This window comes from Lepisma saccharinum, chromosome 12 (genome assembly GCF_977018435.1).
Source record: "Lepisma saccharinum chromosome 12, izLepSacc3.1, whole genome shotgun sequence".
NCBI lineage: Eukaryota > Metazoa > Arthropoda > Insecta > Zygentoma > Lepismatidae > Lepisma > Lepisma saccharinum.
Genome location: NC_139240.1, coordinates 35002196 through 35020368, shown reverse-complemented (window position 1 = coordinate 35020368; position 18173 = coordinate 35002196). Strand labels below are relative to the sequence as shown.

At 37.9% G+C, this 18173-nt stretch overlaps 1 protein-coding gene across 3 annotated transcripts in view; it reads left to right on the top strand.

Annotated features, from left to right (window-relative positions):
• Csp (Cysteine string protein) overlaps positions 1–18173 on the top strand; it is a 98781-nt gene that overhangs the window by 60762 nt on the left and 19846 nt on the right. For 2 of the 3 annotated variants that reach the window (XM_083132047.1, XM_083132048.1), the window contains exons 5-6: positions 4278–4337; positions 13108–13288. In XM_083132047.1, coding sequence (XP_082988173.1) covers positions 4278–4337; positions 13108–13288 — 241 coding nt within the window. The remainder of the gene's footprint in view (positions 1–4277; positions 4338–13107; positions 13289–18173) is intronic. The other variant, XM_083132049.1, reaches the window with a different exon arrangement.

Here is an 18173-nt window from a genome sequence, read left to right as displayed (position 1 = left end):
TCAGGGTTTCATAGTCGTTTAATTTCCCTTATATGTGGGGCACAAGGACAAAGCTTTCATGGGAGTAAACAGCAACTCAAGTTTACATAGTACATCTTATAAATGTTGAATGTGAACACTTTTCGTGACACGGTGCACATCCGTCTGGTATTCCATTGCTTCTCGACGCTAACGTTCGACACTTGGACATACAGAACTCTTCCCTTTGAGACTTAATAAACCATTGACGAATGTTGTTATCGGACGGAGGATCACTTCCAAATTGGTATCGAAAAGCTCACTGAACTGAAACAGCATAACCACACCTTGCAAATTCAGTGACACAAAATGACTTCTGCACTGGTGTTGCCATCTTGTAATACATCTACGCTGCTGTGACAAATGATAAGCACTCAGGGTAGCAAACTTCCACTTATCATACATTCACCTTTGTCTGTTGCAATATACCAACTATTGAAACCCTGATAATCATTTTGGAACATGCTGTATTTTACAGCTTTTGCATTATTAATGATTGTTTTAAAGATTGCTTAAGTTTTGATTACTCTCTATCAAGGCTTGGGTGGACCTTTGCCCAACATCAGTGAAGCTGCTTCAGAAATTTCCATTCCATTCAAAAGAACACCACGATATTTCAAAATCTGAAATATTACATCTGCCTAGTACTACTTCTAGAGCAGTCACATGAATCTTCAAGGGGTCTGCTTCCTCTGTTGTCTAGATAGTCGCAATTATTTAATGGGGTTATGTAGCCGTAAAACCATTGCAAATATCTAGACAACAGTGCCAACCCTGCAAAGATTAACGTGGACGCTCTAGAAGAAATTCTAAGCAGATGTAATTTTTCAGATTTTGAAATATCATAGCGGTTTTTGAAAAGGAGAGGAAATTTTAAAAATGGCTGTTGTCAGCCAATGTTCAGTTGAGCCTGGTGAGGAATGGTGAGCAGAATGGTGTTGGAGAGAGGTACTCTAAGAACATGGTACTTAATATAAGTGCACAAAGCACACAGCTGAAAGAAGAATGCCAGAACGTTCCCCTGATTAGTGAAATTTTGAAGTTGAAGAGGAAGCTTTTTCATTCAGTATAATAAATCCATGGGGAGTCAAAACACATTTATTAACTATATTTTTAATAAGCTTTATCTCACTTAGAGATGGCATACAACTGCAATGTGAGGAGAAGTGTCGCTTGTTGCCTCAGTATGAAGGCTTACTAATAGACTACATCTATTTAAATAGATACTTTTCATATTCTCCCAGTACCATCCGGGATATTACGTTATTAGCGTAGCTTACAAATTTAGGACTTGAATTCTGATGATAGAAGGTTGAAATCCTGGATGTTCTACGTAACAAATTTTTCCAGAACATTGCAGTCACAATATAGATATTTCCTAACAGGTATCTCAAACTGCAGTCATGCTTTCTTGCTTTTGCAGTACTAGTCATCATTAGTTCTTCAAAGATTCACATAACAGATTCTCAACTCTTAACCACAAAAACGAAATGAATTGAAAGTACGTGATAAACAAATGACAGAAATTATGACTGTTACAAAATGTTAGAATTGTTGGATGAAAGTTAATTGTTGGGAATCACCATCAATATGTAAACGAAAAACCATAATTTATCATATTCATTTAAATTTTTTTTTTTTAACAATTACAGTTGTACACTGTGGCCAAGAGTCACAATTGGATACTCTTTATAGTGGAAGAATGTATTATTTGCAAGTAAAATCAACATAAAAATTGTCGTTTATCATCCTGACATACATTGTGTGGTAATAATTCATCTGTTTCAGATTGCATAGTGGTAACGTCATTGCCTTGTGATCAAGGGATCCCGGGTTTGATACTTGGTCGAGGCATATTGCACAGTGGTTCGGATCCCACTTTAAACTGTAGGTCCAGTCCTGATTAGTCTATCTGTTATATAGTTCATCTGTTTACCCAATAGAGGCCAGTCAATCCCAATACTGTGATTGAGAGTCAGGTTTTCTGATAAAAAAAAAAAGGTAAAGTGCTCCCCTGTGCATAGCACCACGCCATGAAGGCGTATAGGGGGTGTGGGGGTAACGCCCCACACTTTCTTGATCCGGTCGTGAGTGGGGGTGATGTGATCAGCATCACGCCCCTGACCGCCTTTACCCCCCAGGGTTTCCCCCAGGTACCCACGTTATTCGACGCTGGGTGGGCGCCGGGGCCGCTTCCATCGTTAGAAAAGTTCCCGGATTTTTAGAGGTCTGAATTCTGCATTTGTCACAGCGTGCTTTACTCATGTATTTTGGTTTCTGGTTGTTTTTCTGTGTTTTTATGGGAGCGATGAAAAAGTTTACCCTAATTTCTTCATACATTTCACCAGTTGCTTCATTTTCATACACCCATACGTTAACAACAAGATGTTCCTCAATAGTGAATCTGCGTGTACCTGGCATTGTTTATAATGCACACAACAATGTAAATGAGGAGAATGAACATTCCTCTCAACCTTACGTCAATTGCACTTGCAAATAATACGTTCTTGCACTATAAAAAGTATCGGTCGTGACTTTTGGTCCATGGTGTAGTTTAGTACAAATTTTGCAAGAGGGAGTTGTGCACAGGAGAAAAAAAAATAGTTTCTGAAGAGTTGTTTAATAGCCAGATGCTACAAAACTAAACAATTTTGTTCTAAAATGCTGGATGATGATGTAGTTATTGCTGAGCTGATTGGTTGTCTGCACACGCATTAGTGATATGAATTACATTTTTTAAAAAATAATAGGATATTGGTAAATGGGAATAACATGTAAGATAGGGGTTGGTGGATATGACATCAACATATTGTTACGGAGCAAGGGACATTAAGAAGTAAGAAATTTTGGGCCAGAGGAAGTTTGGGAACAATACACGAGGAATTTTAAATCTTTTACTGAAGATGATTCTATATATTGTATGAATGGAAAGGAGAAAGTTTGGAGAAGTACTCTTGAAATGAGAAAAATGTATGTTTAATATTTGGGTGAAATGCAATTTGATGCTGGAGTACCTACCCTAGTTATGCACTGTTGTGTGAACTCTGTATCACATAACCAGTGTGATTGCGAGGAGATTCCAGGATATTTGTGTATTTTATACAGTTCCCCTGCTGTTAAATACCCAAAATTAGCATCCATAAGGGGACATTATCCCTTCCAGCAATATACACAAATGTTTGGAAAGTGTCGCTCAGTATTTGATTCATATACGAGGGTTGTGACATAAGTCATGGCAACTATTTCTTTTTGCGAGAATGCGGGACCAGCACGAAAATCCAAAATAAACAAATGGAAGGGGGCAGTGTATGGTATTGTGGAATCTATTAACAATGCAGACCACGCGTGCTAGGTATAGGATAGAGAAGCGAGCCAACATCATTAAATACATCGTGCCACATGTGTTTACAAGTCTGAAAAGCATAAGATCATTACAGGAAGAAACGAGCTGCATGCTATGGCAGGATGCTGTTTCCCACAAACCCCCTGGGGCATCCACTGTCATTTCTCCACTAAAGTATGGCTATTTTCATACGTGACCACTGTTCACGCTGTGGCATGGTGGTTGACTCAACAATGAATTACCGCTGCCCTCTGTACAATAACCGTTCATCACACTGCCATCCAGTAACATGTCCACATACTATGTTCTCCGAGACATACGATGATATTGTGATACCCTGTTGCCATGACTTATGCCCCAGCCTTCGTATATTGTATTGGCTATAATTGCAACAGTACTTAAATAAACTTGCACTCTATGCTGAACAGTAAGATTTCTAATTTGTAACATTCTAGAACAAGATTGTTAGATTTAGAAATTTGGGTGCAACTAGGTCTAGTGGGTAAAAACTGGTCAACCTGTGCACATCCTCTGATCATATCTCATTTACATTGCTCAGTCACAGACCCTTCATAGTTTTAATGAAACCAGAAGTCTGTGTCTGAACAACCTAGTTTACTTTTTGTAGAATGTTACTTCTTTATATATTAGAAAAATAGAGCTTGAAGTAAAAGTAAAATTTTTGCTATCATTGCTATATCTGAGCAGTCTTACTAGCCGCTGTTCATGTGTACAAATATCTTTAGTTCTTTCTTGTTTTTCTGTAAAATATGTTATGAAGCAGCTGCATTTATTATATTTTCATGTTTGTATTTTTTGATTTAGATGCTGCTAGTTGATACTTCTGGCTGTTATTTTTTTGTTTTTTCTGTAGCATTTTTTCATGTTGCACTAAGTAGTGGTGTTCTGTTTTTAGAGGGATGGAGACCAAGAGGCTAAGGTAGTGACAGAGCAGCCCCAACGAATAGATAAGAGGGTAGGTACTGTGTTTTTGTTGTGTAGAAAGGCTACGAACTGACTAGCTTCTTGTGTAGGTAGTTTGGTCTTCTGTGTGTAGTGTGCAGTCCTGTCGCTTGTTACTTTCAGCTTGAGGTGACGTATACTAATGTTTTCTCCAACCGTGACACTAACTGAAAAGCTCCTTTTTCTGCTACCTTAACTTGTTTGTGCTTGTACTTGCAGTAATAGTAATGTATTGTTTTGTCCTTGTCTGTTTCACGTAAAAAAAAAACAAAAAAACTTGTGATTCACCTTTGTAGTGATATGTGCAAAAGAAAAAACAATGTCATTTGAGAATTTTCATTTTCATTATTACTATATTTTGAGACATCTTCAGTAGTGGAAGATCAGGTTTTTGTAAAATGACGCCTTAACGTTTATTTTTTGTTTGTCTGTTTTTGTCCACTTTATGCACGGGAAGGATAATCAGGAGTGGACCTAGAGTTAAAGTGAAATCCAAACCATTTGTACCAGTTTTGGAACTTGGGACTCAGGATTCCTTGATTACAAGATGGTGACGTTACCACTATGCTATCGAGAGGCTCTTATATATTTATTGTTTCGAATAGGGATGTTTAGGCACAAGTCTTTTGCCCCACTTAACTGTCTCTATTCTAGATTTGACAAATTTATTATCGTACATAATACTTTGAGAAGTATATAAAAACTGAACACATTTAAATAAAAAATTAAAAAGAAACAAAACACAAGAAAAATACACATATGAGGGGCAGTCATAAAGTTTTAATTATCACCTCGGAAAAATCATGCTGCGACCATGGAACTTGATAATGGTGTTAGTCCTTCTCTACATATTCACCCTTGAATGCGACACATTTTTCCCAACGATGGATGACTTGGCGGAGACCTTGGCTGTAGAAGTCTGCATTTTGGCTGTTCAGGAAACGTTCCAACTCGAAAATCACCTCGTCGTCATTCTGGAAATGCCTGCCACGCAATGGTTTCTTCATCCAAGGAAAGAGGAAGAAGTCACTGGGTGCCATGTCAGGAGAATATGGGGGTGAGGCAAAATTTGATAGCCCAAAGAAGCAACATGTGTGACTGTGTCCTGTGCAGAATGAGCTGGGGCGTTGTCGTGGAGCAAAAATACCCCCTTGGACAGCTTCCCGCGATGCTTCATCTTGACAGCCTCCCCTAACCTCGTCAGGAGATTTTGGTAGCATGCTCCTGTGCATAATCTGTTAGCACCACACCATGGCAGTCCCAGAAAACACTCAGCATCACCTTTCCCGATGATGGTTGGGTCTTCGCCTTTTTCGGCGGTTGTGAATCCACATGTTTCCATTGCTTGCTTTGCTCCTTGGTCTCGGGGTCATAGTGATACACCCAACACTCATCCATGGTGATTAACCGGCTAAAGAAGTCATCTGGATTGGCCTGACACAGCTGCAACATTTCCGCTGCTGCCTCGGTTCGGCGGGCTTTTTGAATGGGTGTGAGCAGTCGCGGAACCCAGTGGGTGGCGACCTTTGTCATGTTCAAAATGTCATGCAAGATGTAGAAAACTGATCCATGACTGATTTTCACTTTTTCCACTATCGCCTCGATTGTGATACGCTTGTGATATGCCGGTCTTCGAGCACCAGGGCCTCCACTTCTCTTGCGATTCCCGGTTCTTCATAGAGAGATGGTCTGCCACTTTGTTCTTCGTCATTCATGCTTGTTTGACAACACTGGAAGTATCTGTGCCACCTAACCACTGTGTCATATGATGGTGCATTGCAGCCGTACACTTCCACCAACTCAGCATGGATTGTTGCAGTGTTGTTCCCCTTCAAATGCAGAAAACGAATTACCGCACGTTACTCCACTTTATCAATGGGCTGCGCCATTTTGTTTTGGCTCCTCTAGCGACGTGCAACGGTACTGTGGCATGGGGATTTCAATGTGTACCAGGACTGCAGACATGTACCTGCAAGCACACAAAAATTAATTACATAACTTTATTTTTTCGAGGTGATTATTAAAACTTTATGACTATCCCTCGTACACTGTAAGAAAAGTTAAAAACATATTTGTAAAACACACACACAACAATATACAGAAGAGTCAATGAGTGTTTGTACTACAAGTTTGCATCTAAGAAGGACATCATTTTATTGTATTTCTTTGTTTTCAGTACTGGTAATTTAACTCCAGAAGATGATTTTTTAATTTTGATTTAAATTGGCTGAGAGAAGAGTTTATGTCATTTGGTAGGTCATTCCATGCTCTAGTAACAGTGATCTTGTTGTAAAGAAGGTAAGGGGGATTCTCGTGGATATACTATTTTGTTGAGTGCTGTAAGGGCATGGGCATATGGGAAGGTCGAACCACATATTTTAAACTACGGTTATCATTATAATTAGAATTTTTATGATCTAAAATTTTGCTAAATATGTCTCAAAATACAGAGAATATGTGCTAACAACAATATAAATTTCTAACTAATAATAGGGTGATCGCTGACCTCTGTGGGGAAGTGGTTAGCACAGCTTGCTACGACACCAGGGGTCTCAGATTCAAATCCCAGTCTGGGCATGGGTGTTCTTTGTAAGTGTCCCTTCATCAATTTCATCATCTCATCACTCATCCTCATGTTTAAGATTAGCCGAAAGTGGCAGAAAAGCAAAATAAATAAACCAAATCAAGTAACTGATTTTCACAAAAAGCAGGACATCATGCACAAAAGCAACTGCTTTCTACTCATTTTACCTGTTTCCTTCCCCCACCCTCATTCCAAACATGCACACACATAAATTGAATCCAAGAAACTTTTGTTAATTTGGCAATTACTTATCCACAATAACCAAATCTTGGACCATGGGAAACTGGGAGGATTGTCAAATGAGTTGGTTGACTCCCTTTTCTGAAAATTACATTATTCACTTGATATTTATGACTGTTGGTAAACAAAATAAATTTCAATTAATTAGTATTTCAACAGAGTGACGAAAGAAAAAGTTCAGTGCAACATCCAGAAACCAGGTCAGAGCTTATGTTTTCATTTTACGCTACTCGGTCAAGGACAGTTCCACATAGTACACTAAGCATTGGACCTATAGCTACACAGCCCTACAGAAGATTTATCTCTGAAGACAAATCTCCTTATATACCCTTAGCCATGCCTTGGACCTATAGCTACACAGCCCTACAGAAGATTTATCTCTGAAGACAAATCTCCTTATATACCCTTAGCCATGCCTTGGACCTATAGCTACACAGCCCTACAGAAGATTTATCTCTGAAGACAAATCTCCTTATATACCCTTAGCCATGCCTTGGACCTATAGCTACACAGCCCTACAGAAGATTTATCTCTGAAGACAAATCTCCTTATATACCCTTAGCCATGCCTTGGACCTATAGCTACACAGCCCTACAGAAGATTTATCTCTGAAGACAAATCTCCTTATATACCCTTAGCCATGCTAAGGGCGTGGTCCTAATGTAATGTCATCATCATCCTTCGGCGTTTCCTGCCTCTGGCTGGGTCGGCATAGAATTGAAGCGTTTCCATTTGTTTCTGGTCTTGCACCACTCCTCTCTTTCCACGGTGTTCAACCTCTTCTCCTAACACTCTCCACTATCTGCTCTTTCCACAGACATCTTGGTCTTCTCCTTGGCCTTATTCCCACTCCTTGTGCATTGTACGCTCTTACTGGTAGTCTTTCTGCATCCATCCTCTTCATGTGTCCAAACCATTTCATCTGTGCCTGATCTAACCTGTCCTGAAGCTTCACCACCTCCACTGTCTGTCGGATCTCCTCATTCCTTATTCTATCCCATATAGTCTTCCCCAATATACTTAAAAATTTCATCTCCACTGCCTGCATCTTTCTTTCGTCTCTCTCTGTCATTGTCTAAGTCTCTGCTCCATACGTAATGATTGGCACGTAGTATGTGTTATATGTTACCTTCTTGCATTTCATAGGTACATCCCTGTTCCATATTAATTTTCAAATGCTTCGATATAGTCCGACACCCATTTGTCCTCTTCTGTTTACCTCCTCATCTATTCTTCCACGTCTCTCAATTATGCTTCCTAGATATTTGTTGCTCTCCACTACCCTCAACTCTTCCGTGTCCATTCTTATTCTTGGTTCATTTCTGGCTCTGTTTCTTGTTATTATTAGCACCTTGCTCTTTTCTGCACTGAATTTCACTCCTGCTCTTCTGATTGCTGCTCCCCATGTAATGTGCTGGGTGCAAATAACCTAAGTGCTGATGCACCCAAAGATTTTATTTCAATCCATCAATCACTTCTATGTGCGACTGTCGTAGTTACTCCTACTGTGGGAATACCTCGGCTGGAATTTTTGGTTTCAATTCTGCCATTGTCGGGTGTAACCCCTTTCCTAATACACCCAAATGCAACCTCTCTTCCATGTAATCAACCATGCACTGCATTTCACCGACTTGAGAGGCACTGGCATGTGAGCTCACAGCCAATATGATCCTCTGGACACATGTGCTCTTCATCCATTTCATCGTATGTCCATTCATTTTTGCAATTATTTGGGCCTCATTGGCATAGTGGTTAATGAAGAGGTCTCGGGTTTGATACCTTCTGGGGGCACGTTCAGTGGTTCGAATCCTACTTTAAACTGTAGATGCAGCCTTGATTAGCCTATCTGTGATGATGTGGACTTTAAACAACAAATCACAGTCAAAGTTTGCAATTAGCCAATAGTGTAGAAATGTGAAGTAAATTAACCAGATTAATCAGTCAATGAACCAAAGAATGATCGGTTCTGAGAGGGAATTTTCCAAAATCTAATTTTGGGATTTTTGTATTGAAGGTCCCACGTCAAATTTCAGACTAAGATTTTCCTTCATTAAGAAAGTAAAAGTTATAATAAACTATTGGGTTAGTGTATACGTTTGTAGCGTTTTATAACGTATGTTAACAGGAATACAATAATTTTATTTAACTTAAGTACACAGGTGGTAAGATGCAACATTGTTTTTGTAGTCTAACAATACACAGTCACAGCAACACTCACTCAGTCAGTAATGTATATAGCAACCACAAACAAAGAAAAACCTTCAGCTAAAATCCTCCGTGCACCTTCCCCTCGATCCATTCAGCTCGGGCCATAAAGAAGCATGCTCCACTCTCTCCCTCGTGGGAGTATGGTTCACAGAAGTCGTGGGTCTGCGCAGGTTTTTTTTTGCTGGTGGTTCCACTATAGTCGCCTCCATTGTCAACGACCATCTGTGAACGTTGGGGAGGAGTTCGATACCTTGCTTGTAGAACTGCTGTGTTTTCAGGATATGGCATTATCCCACTACACAGCACAAATTGTTTTTGAGTTGAAGAAATCAGTTAGCCAAGTTTCAAGAGCAGTTTCATTAGGAAAAACTCCCTACTGCTGTACTTGATCCTCAGTTAAACTCGAAGAGCAGAATATGCTGGAAATGTTCAACTTTGTCCACTTGACACTCCATCTTGTTTCGTCGGTAAATTAGACAAAATGTGCTCAGAATTAGAATACACTGTGTTTTCACGGACACAAAACTAAAAACTAATAACAATGGAATAACGGACAAGGAACTCTTGGCAATGCAGTGTTGCCAACCCATAACAAAATGCTACGAACTTATGCATTGACCCAATATAATGACATTTCCATGATAAATTTATCTTTTGTTCATGGATAAGCTTGTTTTCTTCTGAGAATAGCATTGAAAAATCCCGGATTATTATTTTAACTTTGAAAATTGTATAAAATAGTATATCAAACAAATGAAATGATCCCGTTAAAGTTGGCAACTATGATCTTTCAACCTTGCTGATTTATGTAACGATGTTCCACAGACCTTTAGTTACCAGATGGGAGACTTTTACCATGCAAACTTGAAACAAAGTTCAACTACACCTGAATAAGTCCATTCATTAACTTTCCATCTCCAACCCTCCTCCTTATCTCAATCTCCAAGGGTCGACATTCTCCTCACATTGCTTCCTGCCCGCACGAAATCTCACTAACTAAGGACCAAGGTTTTCTTCAGAAAATGCAAAGATTGCTAACTACAAAATTTGAATATTCATAATGATTTTAAAATTTTATATGTCCTGTCTTGATATCTGCATGCGCCAGACTCATGATCTTGCCACCGAAGCTTGTGAATTTGAGTCTTGGCCTATATATCACTTTTGTCATTCTTTTTGGCCTCATTGTTTGGGCTATTGTTGCTTCATATCTGAAGATTTCCACTTGCTAATACTTCTTTTGTTTTTTTTTCCTCTTGAAGAGTTCATGTCTGTGTGTTTGTGTTTACATGTTTAGTTCCACTCACAAGAAGAGAAGTTAATATTTGCATGTAATCCAATTAGTTCATTGTGTAGCTATAATAGCTAACTGTTCAGTTGTTCAAAGACATTTGTAAGGTAAGGGATAATGAAGATGAAATTGTTGATAGGTATGGAGGTAGGTGTGTGTGTCTTGAGTGTGTGTGTGTATGTGTGTAAGAGAGAGAGAGATCATATACAGTGGAACCTTGGTTTTATGTTTATTGATTTTATAGTCCCAATATTATTACACAGTGCGTCAATTTGAAATCGACAGTGGTGCTGTAAAAAATAAACAAGTCTTCATAGAAATTTACTTACCTTGGATCATTCAAAGTAGGAGCCTCCTGCATCCACACATCGTTTAGTGTAACGCTGTTTAAAATCCTTTAAAATCCATGTCGTAGCCTTCTTGATTGTTGGTACATCATACAATTAGGAACCTTTCAGTGCAGATTTTGGTTTAGGAAATAAAAAATATTCACATGGAGCCAGATCCGGTGAGTAGGAAGGGTGCACACAGAGTTGATTTAGGGTCAAAAAGTTCTTTGCAATCACAATCTTGTGACTGTCATGAAGCAGACCCCAGCTGCCATCATCCCAATACTCGGGCCTCAGTGTTATTCCTTGCACCAAACATTTCAGTACCTCAAGATAAAATGCAGCAGTAACAGTCTGTCTGAAATTTCAGTCTTCAGTAATGATTATCCTCACTTTCTTAACCAATTTTGGTGTTCTCACCGTCCCTACTACACCTGAATGCTCGTTGTGTTCAATTGGCTCCCGTCCTTTACTGAAACGCCTGACCCATTCAAATACATGTGTACAGGATAAACAATTGCCCCTATAGACTTGCTACAACATGTGAAACGTTTCTGCAGCAGTTTTACCCAAGAGCGCACAAAACTCGATGTTTGCTCTTTGTTCCATGTTGAAATCACGACACACTTTCACAACACGTGCCCACATTCAACAATGCCACAAGTGACAATGTCGCTCAAGGTCAACGAGCTCTGCGCCGATTGTTCGTGAGATACCTGTTACTTGTTCGCACCACAGAAAGCTTGCACAGTGGCACCACCTACCGAGAAAAAAAATCCGTATTGATTTCAAATTGCCGCACTGTGTATATTATATGCTAGTGTCCAAGATTATAGCAACAAACAGAAATCCTTTCCTCATGTGATTTTTTTTTTGTTGATAAATTTGCCAAGTTTAACCTGTTGGTATCGTGATTTTTTGTTGATAAATCCTGGCACATTAAGGTTAGTTTATTTTCTATCTTAAACCAGTTGTCTATGAGATCATAAATATTACTATCACCTGATCATATTATGTGGTCAAATGGGCACACGGGAAAGAATTTCCGTTTGTTGCTTTAATTTTGGACATTGGTGTAGACATTATGCAGTCTTCATACTCTGTCCTTTGAAAAAATATATAAAGGTTTCACTGTACCACATTTTCCCTATGATCCACATTTTGTAGTTTCTATTGGGAATGGCCACAAGATCAAGATAACGGATATCTGGATTTCTAATTATCCAATATCCATTATGGATGAAATGGATAATCCAAATATCTGTATAATACATATATTCAGATAATTTTGATAATTTGATAGACTAATATGCTTATTCCTGATAACAGAGCTATTCAGATAATCTGTATATGCAGATTGCCATTTACTTTTTCAAGTTCTGGTAAGAATGCTGTCTGAAATTAAGGAAATAATTACCAAATAAAGGATTAAGGAATCAAACTGAGAATGTCTTATTCTGAATGGTATCTCATTTACATTTTTGCGTTTATACTGAACTGTTTTAGGGAAAGAAAAGAGTAAGCATTTAAAAATATGCGGAGAATCCATAAAACGGATACAGACAAATTGGATGAAGGATTTGTAGAAAATTCATTCAGTAGAAATACAAACAAGACAAATAAAGGAATATGTGGAGAGCCCATAAAACGGATAAATGATTAAACTGTCCAGATAATGCACCGGACTCGGTGGCTAAGTGGTTAGCACATCATGCTATGATGCCAGGGGTCCTGGGTTCGAATCCTGGCCTTGGCATGTGAGTTCTTTGTGATTGTCACTACATCATATCATCACTAATTCCCAGCTTCGTGATTAGCCAAAAGTGGCAGAAGAGAGAAGTAAAATAAACCAAATTAATAAATGTCCGGATAATGCACACATTCGGATATTTTGGACAATCCAAATATCTGGATATTTGAAAACAAAATACCCAGTATCCATATATTTGAAATCTGGATAGAAAATTATCCAATATCCAGACAAAATTTTATCTGCATTTGGCCATCCCTACTTTCTATAGAATCTCCCCATTTTACTTCACGTCCTATGCAAAATAAGAATAATAAACGCAGCGTTGCAGTACCGTTTCATGTAGAACTCTGCTCACCATGTGTTGTCTCCGTTTTACAGGAAGATTACAGTGATGACGAGGCTCACGCACCCCCTGAAGTAGATCCTGCAGTGACATCGCAGCCTCAACCGAACACCGTGTTTAGCATGCCCCCACCTCCTGGTCCATCTAACCAGACAGAAGCAAGGATCACAGAAAATACGTCGCTTAATCCTTCAGAGAAGATTACTTATACACCAGGTATGTAGCTTTCTGTTTGTTAGTCTTTGCAGAAATCTTAATGTGAATTTCCAATTGTTCATGTGACGTCATGCCCAAATACTAGACTTTCTATATGTTGCACAGATCTCGGCAATTGCATAAATGTAATCTTTCGAACTCCACAGATATTTTAAATTAGATGTGATTAACATTCCTGCAGAAGCACCGTTTTGATATTTCGTCCTATGAAAACCAGAGGAACGTAACGCCAAAGATGCAGTTTTACGGCTTGTTTATCATATCTCCTCTGAAAGAGCTCTATTTGGAGACAGTGTAACGTTTCTCCACTTTAATTCTTAGCAGTAAGGTGGAGTCACGTATCTGCAATTTACTGACCTTTTTTAAGAGTCAGAGTTGGTCCTAAGAATACATTATTTCCTCCTGTAAATTTGATAACCTTGAGTCACGTCCGACTGGTTATCACACCATGGTTTGCAACTGAAAAATATATGCACAAACTTGTTACCAAAATAGAGGAACATGTACTAACATAGAGTAAGTAAGTGCCTAATGTTGTAAGAAATGGCACATGGTTGTAAATGCCAGAGCAAAAACAATTTGGAAAAGCTACATGGGTGTACTTAAAGAACATATGTATGAACATAAAATAACATTGTAGTATTTGTTCCGTGCTTTGTCTGTTATTGACGAAACGTTCGACATGGGAAGCAGTTCTTACATTGCAGTAAAATGTGTGTACGTCAGGGTGTGAAATCATTGAAAATTGGTGGGGTGGGGAGAGAAAGTTCTTAAACTCCAAAACATCCTCCCCCACAAACATATGTGGAAATTACACAATATACATATGTTATACCTAGGTATTATTACATAACATATGTTATTTAAAGTAAAAATAAATTACTCAATTAAATATTTATTATTATTATTATTATTAATTACACAAAGGAAATTAATTTGTTTCTATTATACATAGGTTATCAGATATTATAAAGCAGCTAACTAATCCCTTTACTGACTAGTTAAAGATGTTAATAAATTATGAAATAGTTGAAGTGCTTTTATTATGTGTAAGTTTTTGTTCAGTTTGTGCTTTGTTAATATAAATAAATTAGATGTCATAGTTATAATTGTCTTGCATTCTTGTTTTACTTTTATTGTGCGTAAATTCAATACTCGCAACTACACTAATTTGTGTTTTCCATATTATTCTTAGTAAAGCATATTTGAAATTAAAAGTAATTGCTTATCTTTTGTTTGTTATAACAAGAACTCTCCCCCCTGGATTTTTTTGGTGGGGGGATTTTAGAGGCCAAGATTGTTGGTGGGGGATTTTGCACCCTGGTGTACATACATTATGGCCACCCTCTAGAACAAAGTATAGGGAGTCCTTAAGGAAAGGCTTTCGCCACTGTATGCCTTCTATCTCACTTCACGTACTACACCCTGAACTGCATTTTGCAGACAAACGAGGCTCTGTAGTCTGGTCTCTCAGCCAGTATAATCGTCTGTGAGACTTTCGTGTTTGTGATTTTTCCTTCGCCAATTTCATCCTTTCACCATTCATCCTCATCTTTGCAGTTAGCCAGAAGTGGCAGAAGAGCGAAGCAAAATAAAACAAATCAGTCATTCAATCTAGTGAAGGGGTGTTGATATTTGGATAAGCTGAGCATATTTCTGGCAGTTGCAAACTTATGCAAACACATAAGGTACAACAAGCAGTGCAGGTTTCGGAAAAAATAAGAATGTAGTTCTGAAAATAGGGCTCTCGCATAGCCCAATGGTTAGCATTCTAACACTTAACAGCCTCAGTTTTAACTAGGGTAGGGAGATTTTATCCTCGGAGACTACATAGTTTTATTTCTTGTTAAGGAATCAATGACTGTATTAGTTTTAAAAATAAGGCGAGGAAGTTTTTAACACATTTTATTGTCTTGTTTGGGGCCTGTCCTGTTTTGTTTTAGTTATATGGCTTCTTCCTGTGTGATGGGCAAAAGGAGCCTATGTGCTGGTGAGCCCCTAATGTAAAAACCAGTCAATCAATCAATCAAACCATCTACATACACAATTTGAAGAAACTTATCAATTTAGTCATTTTTATATGGCCCCAAATTTACCACTTTTGTTAATTTTTGTTTACCGTAAATGAGTCCCTAACCCTTTGCATACAGGCCTGAAAATACCATGTTTTTCTCCAGATTATAGAAAATATGGTGCTCAGTTTATTGTTTATCAAATCTTTCTGAAATCTATACGATGTGTTCTTTGCACAGATATGTTATAATTTATATACATTTTCTCACATTTATGAATGTTTTGTAATAATATTTTGAAGAAAGAATGATAATATTGAAACAAAAGTTACTTAAAAATAATTTAAATAGAAATAATTAATGGAAGTAGCCTAAAAACTTCATATTCAAATCCTCACTATGTGAAGCAGAATCCTTATAAAGAATCTCCACAATGTTCATATAAAATGTTCAATGCTATTGTCAAGAGTATAAACATAATTTGACACAAGTACAAGTAAAATTCAACAACAAAGAAAATGTGATCTGTAGCAGTTAGAATTTATAAGAAGTGGTTACAAATGTGCAGAAAAGATGTGGTGTGATTGTAGCCCATCTTATTGGACAGTAGTTGTACGATGGGCTATGCCTGTCCCATGCCCAAATTGGGTTAAATAACAGCAAAAATTAACGTAGAGGCTGTTTTCTGCATCTCCAAAACCATAAACAGACAACTTAGTGACAGGTTGGCGTCACGTATTCCTATCCACGTTGCAGGCATTTGCTTGGAATCATGTAGGTGTAGTTTGGTGTAGCTTTGAATGATGTCAATTTTGCACAAGTGTGACAATGTATCATGTGTTGCAATAACCATTACGTGTGTGTGTGTGTGGCATTTATTTGTGAACTTTCCCCTGCTGTTTGGAGTGTCGCCATCCATGGGGACATTGTGTTGGGTTTCTGTTGCCTCTATTTTGAAAGGTAGCCTTGGTTAATTGTGTTATTGCATAACTGAATTTACGATATTTGTATCTGTTCACAAATATTAACTTCAGCAAAAACAATTTCCACAAATAACTTCTCAGTTTTATTTCTTGTATGTACATTGAGTAGAAATTTTGTGCGTCATGTAGTTTACGGTTCTTACAAGCACATAAACACAATTTTTGATGTAATCTTTCAGAAGAACACACACTACCTTCATCAGACATTTATTCTTAGTTTGATTGAGTTTGATTTTTGTTTCAAAGTCCACTTTATGCACAGGTAGGCTAACCTGGACTGGACCTACAGTTTAAAGTGGGATCCGAACCACTATGTGCCTCCACCAGGTATCAAACACGGGACCCCTTGATTACAAGGCATAGTTTGATTAATGTTACAGTTACAACAATGTAAATTTAACAAAAATAAAAAGAACAACAACAATGTAACATTCTTAACAAGTGTTATTTTATAACTGCTTCTTATTTTTGTTAAATTTACTACATTGTTGTAATTGTAACATTAATCAAACAAGAAAAATTGTCCAATGAAGGCAGAATGGGTTCTACCAAAATGTCACATCAAAAATTGTGTTTATGTGCTTGTAAGAACAGTAAACTACATGAAGAAAAAACTTTTCACTACACATACTGAATGGGACATGTATCGATCAAGGACCATGAAACAATTCTCTGCACAAAAACATTTAACAACAGAATTTGTTAACAAAATGCAGAGGTTTTGACTATTTTCTTGAAAACTGTCATTACAATGGTTGAGCCATGGTATTGGTATCAAAAGTATCGGTTAGATTTTATTTACCTATACCGGCTGATAACTTTCTGGCATTTTGTTCTTTCATGGGTTCTTCAAAAGAGTCATGTGACACAGCAGGTATTTTAATGTTCTGATGTAATTCTGGAATATTTTGAAGCAAAACTCTGGTAAATTTATGCTTTTAGGAGCGGAATACTCACCCACTAATACAGGGTATACACAAAAGAATGGTGTGGTTTCAAACATTAATAAAAAATGAATTTCTCACCTTACATGGGTACAACATACATCGTCAGCATCGGCAACTGTCCAAGTTTTTCATGCACTACCAGCAGTTCGGTTATCTAGTCTACTGGGAGGCTGTGGGGCAAATTTCCAAGATGGCATCTCAGCAGGAGAAGGATTTCTGTGTGATCCGTTTTGAGGTGTCCAGATCTGCAATTACAGTGTAGCATGAGTTTAGTGTACGGTTTAAAAAAGATGCACCACTCAAGAATAACGTAACCAGGTGGTATCGACAATTTCTATGAACTGGATGCTTGTGTAAAGGCAAGCAGAGTCCTGGCCGACCTCGTGTTTCTGATGACAGCATTGAAAGAGTGCGTGCAGCATTTAAGTGAAGTCCCCCTAAGTCAGTGACTACTATCCGTGACAAAAAAATATTGAGCCCTCGGTTTGCGTGCTTGTAAAATTGTACTCCATGTGAGGGAAAAAGTCAAATATACCTCAGTGGAAAGCTACAAGTATCTGCTTTTAGACAAAAGCAAGACAAAGTGATTTTAACTGTCTGCTTTCTATTCAGACAAAATTGTTCTTAAAAATGTAGTTTTTACGTGTGTTTTTTACATAAGTCGAATTCAATTGTGTGTAGCTTTGTGTAAAACCATCGTAAAAATATATATTTTTTTGTGATTGAAGTTTGTTTATGTGGAAATATCTCAGCCAAATGTAATGGTACTATCTTCTATGGAACAGCCACAATGAATGATTAATTATGCTGTTGCAATCTCGGTAATGGTCAGCCCAATGGTCATGAAGTTCATATGAAAATGATAGCCATGGAATAAAAATCTAATTTCCATATCTCATTCTTGCATACTGTGCGAATTGAAAACAACAGAGAGAATTGTTTT